The following is a 14,031-nucleotide window of genomic DNA, read 5'->3' on the forward strand; positions in this document are numbered from 1 at the left end:
AACATATACCTATGTCTTGAATTTGGGAAAAAAAATCATATTTTATTTATCACTAAAAGGGTTCAGTGAACGTGCATACGAAACTGGTGGGTTCGGTACTTCAAAAAAGGTTAAGAACCACTTTTCTAAAGGTTGCAGACCCCTGACCTAGTCTCTTGGTTTAACAAGCATGTCCTAGACGTTTGTCCTGAAAACCCAAGACTCAAGTCTGATAAAACAAAYAGAATTATTAGAAACGTGTGTTCTTTTGGAGCAATATTCATTATGTGTGCAACAGGCTGACTTCAAGACACAAAAAAAGTTCTGAAGTCCAATCYACAGCTTTGCCTAAAAGTAGAAATGTTGAAATCAGCATGCAGTTTTCAACACAAATCAGCGTTTGGCTCTAAGCTTATCTTGGGGGAAACACAGACAGGGGTCTCTTTGTGTYTGAAACACCCGTATCTCCATACATAAGTGGCCTGGGAGAACAATGCCCTCTGTTTCTCCTTGGACATTTGAAAGACTCATTGTTGACCAACCTTTAATCCAGCAAATTCTATTTGTCAACCAGTTGTTTTTTAGAAAATGTGATTTACTGGTTTACAGAGCCAAGCGAGGCCATATGACTCAGTCCYAGAGGTTGCGTTAAAGGAATATTTTCTGTGTTTGACCGGTTTTTTTACACAATGATGGAAAAAAACCTGGTTTATACTTCGAGTCGCACGTCTTTTCCCCAGTGCTGAGTAAAAAAAAAAAAAGGTGCAACTTCCGTCTGCTCTCCCGCTACTATCCCCCGTTGACAGCCATCTTGTGCATGGCCTCCAGTCAGAACTATGCCGATGGGACGTTGCGGCTCTCAGTGATAGGTCCAGAGTTTTTGGATGTGTTTGTTCATCAGGAGCAYCGCAGTGGTCCTCAGCTGTGGCAGCGACGAGGAGTTGGAGCTGGACCAGAGCAGGACCCCGAGCAGCTCAATTCCTTCTGCGTGTTATTTTGTTTAAAATTATATATTTTTTTGTCTGAAGCCGGTTTTAAAAAGAGCTCAAAGAGCAGCTGGTTTGATCCAGGTCCCAAGGATGAACTTGAGCGCGCAGCTGGTCACGTCTTTTTTTCTGTCCACTGTTAACAAAAAAATAAATAAATAAATAAAGGCTCTACTTCAGTCAATGTAACACTGATGTTGAGTGGAGGAAACACTATCCAGCCATCGTTATTGTAGTTTATATACTTTATATGAGCTGTGGGAGGGCAGAGGGAGGATTTATGATAATTTATGGCCCACCGTGTCTTCAGCCCGTTTATACTCGGTCAGGAAAAGACTAGGGGTGTAAGAAAATATCGATACACTGAAATATCACGATATTTCATTTCCCAATACTGTAGCAATATTCTAAAGCCCTGTATCGATTTTTAATTAAGGTTTAAAACATCAACTTTCCTGCCAGCCATTCATTTTTATGTTGTAGTTCAGTCTCTGACCGCTAGTTGGCAGCAGTGAGCCAGCCATTTGGCTCCTCTACCTCTTGAGCGCCAGAGAGTAAGGGTAGCATTAGCATTGAAAGTAAACATTAGCTTCATGCTCCGATAGCTGAATCTGAGCAGAAAAGACAGACACCCTCTGCCTTCTAAGCTGAGGTAAGTTTACAAACAGTTACTTATTTGTCAGAATGTCTGTATTTTAAGCCAAATTAAGTGTCTTGTGCGCTCTTTTTCCAACTGTAGTCAGCTTTCACGTTACGCATATAGCGTATGCGTATCGCCTCGAGCGAGCTCGGCACTCCCCCCGTGACATAAAACTCTGTTGCTCTCATTGTCCGGCTGATCGCATCAAAGTCCATGTACTTTACGTTTATCCTGCTGTGTTCACTTCAAAAATGTTTTAACTGTGCTTTTTAGCTTCTCCATTTATTTACTGGTTTTCTTCGGGACTTGCCCTGCTGTTCGACCCACAGTTATACAAATCAGGTTCTGGATGCAGGTCAGCTGATCCCAGAAACTCTGTGCAGTAGCTTCATATCATCTGTTTAATGAACTTTATGACAGCATTGTTAAGTGTTGGGTGACCATATGGTAAATTAATATTAAAAACTAAAAGCTGCAAAAATATATTTTCAAACTATTTATTGGCAAATTTAGTCTAATAATTGAAATCATGGATGAAATATGAAACAAATAAAATAAAACACATACAAAGCAGAACACAGCTAAATGTATCAAAAGTATGTCTATGTAATATTAGAATTTTCTGAGACAATGAATTTTGGTTTTTCTTTTTTTCCCCAGTAAGAAGATTTTATTTAATAGAATATTTGTACAAAACAATCACAATATATTGCAATATATCACCTTGCTTACAGTATCACAATATATCGGGATATATCATATTGTGACCACTCTGTCATGATATGTATCGTATCGCCAAATTCTTGCCAATACACAGCCCTAGAAAAGACGTGCTGAAATTGCGCAATCATCAACCCACTGTCACACGTCTTATTAAAGGGATCCACGATTAGTTGTAACATTAAACTTTATTTGACAAGCATTTATTTTAACTGTAAAATAAAGACTGTAAAAATACTGTAGGCTGTTTAGTTTTCTAAATTTTTAAAATATATTTTAACACGGACGGAGCCATTTTATTTACATGCAAAGCATTCTGGGTAAAATATGACGTCAACTAGGTCATCGGTGCGAGGCTGCTAGTGAGCTATATCCACCCTGAAGGTTAATCTTGGACAATATCTGATGATCGACTCTTTTAAATGAAACCAGAGAACGTTGACAGAGAGAAKGTAGAAATGACTCAGCCTGTAACTGAAAATATGGATGGAGGACAACAGAGCTGCTTCATGGAAGAACAACCTCAGATTAGCCTGTTAGCCTTCAAGCTAGCCCTCACGCTATACTGTCTTATTTGTATTAGCTCGGCGCTAGCGCGACAAACAAGCTAAACTGAGGTCCTCCATCCATATTTTCAGTTACAGGCTGAGTCATTTCTACCTTCTCCTCTCTGTCAACGCTCTCTGGTTTCATTTAAAAGAGTCGATCATCAGATATTGTCCAAGATTAACCTTCAGGGTGGATATAGCTCGCTAGCAGCCTTGCACCGATGACCTAGTTGATGTCATCAATTTCCCAGAATGCTTTGCGTGTAAATAAAATGGCTCTGTCCGTGTAATATGTTTTTAAACTTTTAGTTTAAAAATTATAAAAACTAAACAGCCTACAGTATTTTTACAGTCTTTATTTTACAGTTAAAGTATATGTTTATCATATAAAGTCTAATGTTACAACTAATCGGGGATCCCTTTAAAGTGTCCAGGCTTAAGTCTGGAAGACTTAATAAACAAGCCAGGTGAGGTGGAGAAAAAAAGTCAATGAGGCTTCACAAGACGGCTCTGTGGCATCACACTCGCACACGGAGACATTTTCAGCTTTATGCACAGAGTAGGTCTACATCACGGAGGTYTTATTTAATCTAAAATAAATAAAAGATTCCCATTTGATCATCTCAGATCTAGACACCATACTGAATGCATCTCCTGGAGCTGACAGCGCATTGAGGACAGGAGGCTTCGGAGCTCGTCTGAGGCGCAGCTGAACCAGTGGCGCAGCGGGAGCGCACGCTGTAGGATTTCCTCCTGCTAAAAAAGCCAGAGCTCGTAGGACTTGGGAATAAAGTCTTGCTGACTTCTGATCACTTYGACTGGAGAAATGTTTTCTGATTTTAAAACTTTGGCTGAAGTGTGGTGCTTGTTATTCCAACAGTGTCGCAGCAGCGCGTGGGTTTAAACTTCAGAACGACCGGCGCAGATGTGCGTAACGTGAGATTTTCCTCAGAGACATTTTATTGCATAAATCAAATCTACTCGTTTTCTGTTATTGTTTAATAATATTTTTTAACACGGTGGCAGCGGTGCGTTATGACTGACTGCATCTCTGCCTCTCTCTTTTCTCTCGTCCTCTTGCAAGGGAGGCAGAGACAGAAATAAGGAGGCATTATCTAATGTTGCAAACTGCTGCCACTAAAGAACGTTTGTAGATATTTTTATTATTATTATTATTTTTACTTTTCGTACAGTAACTGAGTCAAAAGTGGGACAGTGTGTGTGCGTGATTGTGCGCGTTGGGTCAGATGCGCTGTTTTTCAGCACCGTGCGCATCGCGCTCACGTGGCCTGTAGTCTGAGGTGCGCTGATGAAATTTTCTCCAATAAAACCCTACAGGCACAGCATCTGAGGCAGAACTGCAAAACCAACATGACAATAGCCACATTCTATGAATTTTCAGTCATTATCATTTAAAAAAGAAAGTGACTGGTAAAAATTGATCATGACTGATTTTTTTACCCTGTCAGTCAAAATGACGGACGACAAAAAAAGTCTAGCACAACCTCTGCTCAGTCCGTATGCTGTTGGGTCTTTATTTGAAACGTTACAGAAGAAATGAGGACAAGTAGRCAATTTCAGGCCTTAAACACCAACAAAAATGTGACAATTTCTGATTTCCTTTAAAATATTAAGCTGTTTGGTTTTATAAGTGCCTATATTTAATATTGTTTATTTGGGACAAATGAAAGGCATTTTGTGCCTCACAAGTCATGTCCAGATAGAACAAAAGCCACACAAGAACTTTGCAGATCACTGCCAGCCGTGTCACAGTGGTGTTAACTCCTGTGTTTCACCCTGTTTGTTTCAGACCTTACTGAGAGCACCATTCCCAAGTGGATGTTTGAGTCCGGTGCTGTCTACCTCCATGGCTACGACAAAGAGGGCAACAAACTCTGTACCTACATGTTTTATTACACTGTTACCCATTTACATTACACTGCTCCACACCTACACTTTATCTATTATCATTTGTAATACAAATTACTGACTTYGTCTATAAAACCAAGCTGTTTCTTTGTGTTTAGTCTGGTTCAGGGTGAAGCTGCACGTCAAAGATGCTAAAACCATCCTGGACAAGAAGAAGTATGTCGCCTTCTGGTTGGAACGGTATGCCAAGAAAGAACCTGGGATGCCACTCACCGTTGTGTTTGAYATGTCTGAGTCCGGCATTAGCAATATAGTAAGTCCAAACAATGAACTGAGTCTTRTATTAGTCATCTTTTGTAGTATTCGCATTGCCTTTTTAAAATCACTTTTATGATATTTACAATGCACAATTGTTAGAGACCAGCCATCCCTTTGCTTCCGCWCATATTTCTTGCTGTTTGAGCTGTGGTGTTGCAGAGACCAATGCTCTTTAATGGTTTAACACTTTGGAGATTAAAGTCACCTCTAAATCCCGATGGTCAATTCGAGTGGGCCGTCTAATCCTTTTGACTCACTTTGTCGCAGACGTCCGCTCCCTCACGGAGCTCGTCCKTCGTGAGTGTATTGCACTGGCTGGGCTCTTTACAGAATAAATGGTTCAATTAAATGCAAATAAACCAACAGGAGTGAGACGGGGGAGAMGAAAGAGCTATAAAGCCTAAATATAAAATGAGTAGCTTTAAAAGATTCGTGTCTGATTGATATCTGTTGGACCACGGTGGTGGTGAGACTATGGGAGACCTGGATGATCTCATTAGGGTTTGGCGGTGAGTCCCCTGCATAGCAATGAGGCTTCTAGCCAATTATGAAACCTAGCTGGGTTGTAGGGGTCCTACCTGTTGGCATTTGGGCTGCTTGTCTGATCGTTTCAAATCAGATAAGAACACCAACGTGAATAAGAACCACATATATGAATTTATGTAAAATCGTATGGCATGTTAGCAATTATTTAATGCTTCACAATTTGCTACCATCCATTTTGTTTGCTCAGAATTTCTGGTTCRTTGTAGTTGAAGAATTAGCAGAGATGGGAATCATGCTGATGGGTTTTTGCAGTGAAAATTCATTTCATCTTAAGCGGGTCACATCCGATCTAGAAGCAGCAAACAGAGAACAAACATTCTCCTACACTCGTAGATGCACTTTTTTAACTTGTTGATTTCTTTCTTCTTTTATTTAGGACATGGAATTTGTAAAGTACATCATCAACTGCTTTAAAGTGTACTATCCCAAGTTTTTATGTAAGTATCATTTATTGTATGAAAGCCAAAAAAGTCTGTTTATTAGTGATAACTAGCCTGAAAGTCTGAATTTATGAACATTTTGTTTGCTTTTTTGTTTGTTTGTTTTAGCCAAAATGGTCATAGTGGATATGCCTTGGATCATGAATGGTAAGACTGAGTTAAATTAAATTTTTATTTCTTTTAGTGGTTTCACTAACAGTACCAAACGTTTGTCTCCTCAACCTCTCTTCGCCACAGCTGCATGGAAAATTGTGAGGACGTGGTTAGGCCCAGAGGCARTCAGCAAGCTGAGGTTTGCTTCCCGAGCTGAGGTCCAGACGTTCATTGATTTAGAATACCTGCCTCCTCACATGGGCGGAACGGTGTGCTTTTTTTTTTTCTCCTACACTTCTAATGCACCAAATTTCACTAAAAACTTCATAACTTTCTGTTGTTTGGAGAAGTTTTAATGCAGAGTCAGAGTGGTTTAGAATTGACTAACAGATGTAATTTTTAAGGGGAACTAAGTTATTATACAGCTATTCGTCTTAAGATCAGTGGGAAAAAACATAAAAATGTGCCTTTTTAATTGTTATTTTGCTCTGAGTTTCTTTGATTACGTTTATCAGCTCATCTGCATCACAAGCACAAGTTTTATAGTTTCTTTCTTTTGTCGTCGTGTTTGTCTGTGTGCAAGTCCAGGGAAGCCAGAAGAGGAACACATGACATGAAAACCTTTAAAGAGTTGAGTCTCTGGTGAACTAAAGTTGTTTCCGTATTCCAGGACACCTTCATGTACAACTACCCACCTCTACCTGATGATGACTTCCAGACGCCCATCAATGAAAACGGAGCTATCGTCATCGACGATGATGCCGACAGCAAACTGGGTGAAATAGAAAGCACCTCTGACATTGTGCCAAAGCCCAAAAAGGTACATATTCTCTCACCTTTACTGTTTTTGATTCATTTGGAGGCTTAAGGAGACTTATCATGCTTTTTTAATCCTTCTTTTTCACATTTAAATTGCAATGCTTTGGTCTGAATTCCTCCTTGTTGTAACTCAACAAGCCCCTCTTTCAGCCCTTTTCTGATGTGTGTSTCAAATTAACTCGTTTTGACGCCGTCTCTTTATATCCAGACAAGGGGGCGTTCCTCCCCCCACCCCATCCAGCTTCCAGAGTGGGCTATTCTAATTTGACAGAGAAGTTCACGACTAAAAAGAAAAGCTGAAACTTTAAATTTACAAATTAATTAAAAGATGCCAACAAGGGAGGACTTGTTCATCCAGCCTTACATGTTGGAGTCCAGACCTTATTTAGCAGTTCAGAAAATGTCAAAGAAAATAGAGAAAACTGAACAGGTTGAAAAATATGACCTAAACAGAATTTAAATATGTCGACGCAGCAACAAGAGAGACTAAATTCAAAATTTCCTAGAGACTCAGAGTACACAAAAAAAATGGATTTAATGGCTAAAAAAGTCAATTTTGCGTGATTTGTCCCCTTTAAAATGAATTAAACACTTAGAAATAAATATTTAAGCTTTCACACTATTTAACTACGCAAGAGTGAGTGAGAAGACTGCTCATTGTGAGATTTTATTATGGTTATGAATGAAATTGTTACTAGTAACTGGGGCTGTAGCGATACACTAATCTCACGATACAATACGATATTTGATATTCTGCTCACGATACGATATATATCACGATATTCAGCAAACGATACGATTCGATACGATTCAATTTTCTGAATGATTTTAGAGGGACAGAGTGATTGTGGTGACATTTTTTGGCTGTTCCATAGACTTGGATTGAATTAATTGAACTGAAAACTGATTAAAAGCACCAACTACACAATACCTGGCTCTGATTGGACAGAGACCTAGTCTACAGCTGGACAAAATTAATCAAAGATGTGGCGAGACAATTAGTTTTCTCTTATTGAAACTGTGCAAACTGTAGCTTACAAGCTTAAATAATAGTTGGGTCCATCCAGGTAACTTTGGCCAATAAAGAGCAAATTTTCCCAAATCTTCAGGATTTGTTGTTTATGATGAGAGTAATTAACACAGTTAAAKAYTTGGAGGTAAATTATTTTGTTCCCATGTTACAGAGTGGGAAAAGATTATTTTAAACAACTGAAATATTTGGTTCTTGTATCAGCAATAAAAAAATAATAAATACACACAATGTGTTGGAAGACTGTGTTTGGTGGCTGACTGATAAATAGTGAGGCCTAAAGAGAGCATGAGAAAAGTTGGAAAAGGACTGATAAGGACTCATTCTGTGATTTAAAAAAAGGCCAGTTTTTATTTATTTATTTATTTTAGAGTTTTTTTAACAGCAGCTGATGATAAAACTGAAAGTTACCTTGACAAGATTATGTGAATCCTTTTAACAAGAAATTCATCAGAAGTTTTGTGAAAATGGTCGGATCTGTCACTCTGCCCTCCAGACACAGGGGGGGGACAGATTTTCACAGGGCAACTGAATTTCGCACAACACCCCCTAAGCCTGAAGCACTAGATGCATGCCTGCCTTCCGTAACATGACGGCTGACCATAGTTGGAAAAAGAGCGCCCCGGACGAGACACTTCAATTTGGCTTAAAATACAGACATTCTGACTAATAAGGGACTGTTTGTAACCTTACCTCAGCTTAGAAGGCAGAGGGTGTCGATCTTTTCTGCTCAGATTCGTCTATCGGTGCACGATGCTAATGTTTACTCACCATGCTAATGCTACCGTTACTCTCTGGCTCCTTAGGAGTAGAGGAGCCAAATGGCTGGCTCACTGCTGCCAACTAGCGGTCAGAGGCTGAACTACAACATAAAAATGAACCATTGGCAGGAAAGTTGACATTTTAAACCTTAATTAAAAATTGATACAGGGGCTTAGAAAATCGATACAGTATCGGGAAATGAAATATCGATATATATCGTGTATTGATATTTTCCTATACCCCTATTAGTAATTGGAAGGAGTTGTGTTTGTTAGCAGTAGTTGTCATCAGATTACACTCACAAACCCCTCCTCGCCTTGCTTTGTTTCAGTTGAACCTCAGATTACAGCCCATAATCAGGCCGCGTTAAAAAAAAAAACACTCCGCTGATACGGTAATCATCAAGCCKCCTAATCGTTGTGTGCCCATGGAGTTAACTCCTGGTGTCTTCGGCTCGGATTTAAATCCCCTAAAAAGCCCTCGCAGGCACCGCGCCGCATCTCCTCATGTTCCTCATGTGGTCCACAGAGGGTCTGTTACTTAAGCCTTTCCACGCTGTCACCAGACTCCTCTTCTCCCTGCAGCACGCAGCCCCATCTCTGAGACAACCTGCGGGCTGAATATTCTACCGCTGCTGTCGTCTCCTCCTCAGACTGGTGTCACCAGTGCTGCTCCCCGACTGTCGCTGGCCCACAGCTTATGTCACTCATGTCCCACATTCTGCTTACTTCCTGCAGGACTGTTCAGCCGCTCGCTTTATAATCTTTTTAGCTTCTTTTCTAGCTTCCAGGCACAAAAGAAAGATGGAAAAAAAAACAGCTTAGAAGTAGATTGAGGAGTAATGGAGGAATCATTTCAAGAAATATAGACTTTTAGAAATTCTTGTTGAAGAACGGTGCAAATAAGCAGTTTTGTTTATTTGTTACKCTGCTGATTTATTAAAGAAGTTATAGTTCTGATAATTTAATTGTCATAAAACAGCAAATAAACAAACAAAAAGACAATATGAATCAACATTTTTAAAAAACAGACCAGCCATTAGCTCGTCAGTTTGATCAGAATTGATTTCTCCAAACTGACTCATCTACAGCAGGTAAGATGTTTGTTTTTTATTAGAATTAATTTGAACTTCACTTCAAAAAGATCATTCTGTTCTGCTCAAATAAGGCCCGTTTGTGCTCTGCCACCCAAAGCTTATTTTCATCAAATAAACCAGAGATGAAGATTTATAAAGTGGACTGTGTTCGTTAATCATTAGCCTCARTATAATCAACAGACTTGAGTTTCAGGGCTTGTTTTATCATAAACATAAACTCTTCACAATCGGTTTACTTCAGGTGTTAGAAAGGTTACGGAGCTTCATCTTAGRTCAGGATTTGTTTAAATGCGTTTGTAAAAAGTAATTAGCAGCGACTGTGGTCCTCTGACGACATGTAAGCCCTGCTGGGAAGAGGAAGATGTATTTCAAGGCAGCTTGTTAAAATCAAGCTTGCACAATCGCTCTGAGGTGACTCTTAACACACAGAGAAAACGTGACTAAATAGAACAGAGCTTATGTGCCTGTCAGCACACAGAGGGTCTTTGGGAGGTTGTAACTGTTCAGCGTGAGAATAAAGTAGTTCAAAAATTAGATTTTTATGTCCAACTTGGACCATTCGGGTCATCTTAACTCGGGCTGAAGGTCACACGTTCATTAAAAGTGAAGCCCTGAGCACCACACTTTTGCCTGGAGGCTTCCTCCTTCACGGCTTTAGCGCTATCGAGCAGATAAGACCACCCACTTAATAACTTCCTGCTTAACCCRTACTTTTCTCCCTGCTTTATTTCTCCCTTTTTTGCATGTATGTGAAAGTTTGAATATCTAAATGAAAAAAAAAAGCTTGTGATGTGAAAGCTGGGCCAGTGTTGAGAGTTTGAAATGAAGGCTTAGGGGTTAATAAGCTGTGTCAGCTCGCTGTTTGTGTTTAACACAAAATAAACTAGTTTATTTAGTGGATGTTATTTTTGGTAGCCGTGCAGTGTCTAAACTTGTGGCGCTGTGTTAATGTACCCGGCTCTTTGAGCTCTTACCCTGTCTGAGTGCATTCCACGCAGTGTTTATGCTTCCTGATTCACAACCTATAAATAAATAAAGCTCTCAACTCCTCCTCCTCCACCTTGTCAGTCGTCTCAATCTATAGTCCTCCAGGATGCGCTGAGCTGACGTTGGCTTCGGGGAGCTAATTTCCTGTCTCTTTTTTTTCCTTTCTTTCTATTTTTTTTTTCTTCTTTTTTCCTTTTTTGTCTTGAAACAAGGGCTGGCTGTGGTAAGGCAGTGATCACAACCACACCAAGCAGGAACACAGAGTCTGGACGATCTCTGCAGACTGGACTGGCAGGTGTACATTGTTGTGACTACACCTCCTGTCACAGTCACCTGATGGTGCTGCTGCCACTCCTTGACATAACCCGTGGCCCGTCACGGACCTTGCATTTCTATCTGAGAGTTGACCCCCCACCACCAAGAAAAAAAATCCTGATCTTGTCACTTAGTCGTGCCTTTTTAATTACAAGCAGCTGACGTCATGTTAGCACCAACAATCACACACATTCTGCTTAATTAGCTATTGGTGAAGGATAAATAAGCACTAGTGCCTCTGTTAATTTCATTTTATATGTATCAACTAACCTTATATTTTAATACTGCTAAGATAATTACTGTTCTGTTACAGTAGACCAAGTTAACACTCAGCACTTAATCTTAAAGGGATCCCCGATTAGTTGTAACATTAGACATATACTTTAACTGTAAAATAAAGACTGTAAAAATACTGTAGGATGTTCAGTTTTTGTAATTTTTAAACTAAAAGTTTAAAAATATATTACACGGACGGGGCCATTTTATTTACACGCAAGGCATTCTGGGTAAATGATGACATCAACTAGGTCATCGGTGCGAGGCTGCTAGGAGCTATATCCACCCTGAAGGTTAATCTTGGACAATATCTGATGATCGACTCTTTTAAATGAAACCAGAGAGCGTTGACAGAGAGGAGAAGGTAGAAATGACTCAGCCTGGAACTGAAAATATGGATGGAGGACAACAGAGCTGCTTCATGGAAGAAGAACCTCAGCTTAGCCTGTTAACTTTAGCATTAGCCCCGACACTATCACCATATATATGTATTAGCTCAGCGCTACATTCTCCTCGTCACTGAGGTCCTCCATCCACATGACAGAGAGGGGAACACAAAAATGACTCAGCCTGCAACTGAAAATATGGATGGAGGACCTCAGTTTAGCTTGTTTGTCGCTCTAGCGCCGAGCTAATACATATAAGGCAATATAGCGTTGGCGCTAGCTTGAAGGCTAACAGACTAAGCTGAGGTTCTTCTTCCATGAAGCAGCTCTGTTGTCCTCCATCYATATTTTCAGTTMCAGRCTGAGTCATTTCTACCTTCTCCTCTCTGTCAACGCTCTCTGGTTTCATTTAAAAGAGTCGATCATCAGATATTGTCCAAGATTAACCTTCAGGGTGGATATAGCTCGCTAGCAGCCTCGCATCGATGACCTAGTTGATGTCATCAGTTACCCAGAATGCTTTGCGTGTAAATAAAATGGCTCCATCCATGTTAAAATATATTTTAAAAAATTTACAAAACTAAACAGGCTACAGTATTTTTACAGTCTTTATTTTACAGTTAAAATAAACGTTTATCAAGTAAAGTTGAATGTTACAACGTGGATCCCTTTAAAGCAACTTTTTTCAATGTTCTCTAACATTTTTAACCAAGTTTTACCCTAACCTGGAAGCTCTAATCATGAAGACAACTCTGTTTTGTTTTAATATGTATCATCATTTTGTTAATTCAATTATCAGTAATTTCTCTGTCCTTGTGTTTCATATCGTACACAATGTGTGTAAATCACTACATTTCATGGTGGTCTTTCATTTCTTTATAGTCATTAAATTTGTTTCTCACAATAAATCTATTTTTGTTCTGTATCATGTGATGGGATTTTATATTGCATGTGGCGGAAAGACGGCCAATGATTTTTCTCACTAATGTGGTGGTCTTTTTAATTAAAGCATTAATATCAAACTGAACACTGTTCTAAATTTTTATACTCTAATTTGAGGATGTTATATTTTTCTACTAAGCATTTTGATGACCTAATTGTGTTAAATCTTGCTTTTGAAAACTAATAAATTTGATCAGAAGCTGGTTATCTCTTGATGTCTTTATTTGCAGCATGACAAAGACATTTAATCAAGCTGGCAGGTTTTATGAGAAAATRTACACTTCCTTTTTGAGACGACGGTGTTTCTATCACATGTCTAGTCGATGGGACTTTACCTTTACTCCCTCTTCTCCCCTTTTGACAGTAACTGTGTCCCATTGAACGCACCGTGTGTTCAAAGCGTTCATTTCCTCAATTTGACCTACTTCATCCCCCGAACTGCTCACATTGATTTTAGTTGTTCCTCAGTTTCTATCCAGTCAGCCTTTGTGGAGTCTGTGGTCTGTCTGCAGAGTACAGTTAGGTCAACRGTTGTGAGCATTTTGTTGAAGTTAAAGCACTCGTGCTCAAGTGATCTCATGACTTCTGGCCTGGTTGAACTACTTTCGTTCAAGGGCTTCTTTTTTTATTTCACTCAGGAAAAATCACGAGTTTATRGGTCACTTAGGTTCCTTATTTTGACACAGACAGGCTTGTTGTGTGCTCCTTCTAGAGACCCTACTGGAACAAAGCTCACAAGTTTCCCTGTAAAATAAAAAAACAACAGTTCAATAAAGATTCTATTATTATAGCGCTGACTTTTGACCAGTATTTCACTAGAATTGTAAATTATTAACAAGCCGTTTGTGAACTGACAGCTTCCTTTTTCATGTAAGGCAAGGGTGAAGAAGAAAATAGAGTCACGTGACTTTAAAATCCATATCTATTTAGTTTTTTAATGCATGGTTTTTGTTGTTACAGGTGAATTTCCTGGAAGACAGTTTGAGGTCGGAGGACAGCGATAGGGGAGATGTAAGCGTTCGGGTCAAAGGAGCCAGAAGGCCGCTGACCACCTTCAAAGGTCTTCTGCTCGATGTTAGGTACGTCGAGCTGMTGAAGTGTCCACAACTCCTTCATTTTCCAAGTAGGCTGTCTGCGCCTCGAACACTGTGGTTAGATGAAAAAGAAAAAATAAGCAGGTCCTCTGGATGGGTTCTTCTTTAGTGAAAAGTTTCATCTCTCCTCCGAGACTTCTTCAGTCTGAGTTTCAGGTGAACTCAGCCTTAAAACAAGGGGACGT

At 39.6% G+C, this 14,031-nt stretch overlaps 1 protein-coding gene across 2 annotated transcripts in view; it reads left to right on the forward strand.

Moving 5' to 3' along the window:
• mospd2 (motile sperm domain containing 2) overlaps window positions 1-14,031 on the forward strand; it is a gene marked incomplete at its 3' end in the record, with an annotated part of 26,075 nt that overhangs the window by 1,638 nt on the left and 10,406 nt on the right. For both annotated transcript variants that reach the window (XM_014018688.1, XM_014018689.1), the window contains 7 exon segments: window positions 4,684-4,770; window positions 4,901-5,055; window positions 5,983-6,043; window positions 6,155-6,193; window positions 6,284-6,408; window positions 6,810-6,959; window positions 13,713-13,831. In XM_014018688.1, the coding sequence (XP_013874142.1) occupies window positions 4,684-4,770; window positions 4,901-5,055; window positions 5,983-6,043; window positions 6,155-6,193; window positions 6,284-6,408; window positions 6,810-6,959; window positions 13,713-13,831 (736 nt within the window).

The sequence above is a fragment of the Austrofundulus limnaeus genome, unplaced genomic scaffold (genome assembly GCF_001266775.1).
Source record: "Austrofundulus limnaeus strain Quisiro unplaced genomic scaffold, Austrofundulus_limnaeus-1.0 Scaffold199, whole genome shotgun sequence".
In the NCBI taxonomy this organism is placed as follows: domain Eukaryota; kingdom Metazoa; phylum Chordata; class Actinopteri; order Cyprinodontiformes; family Rivulidae; genus Austrofundulus; species Austrofundulus limnaeus.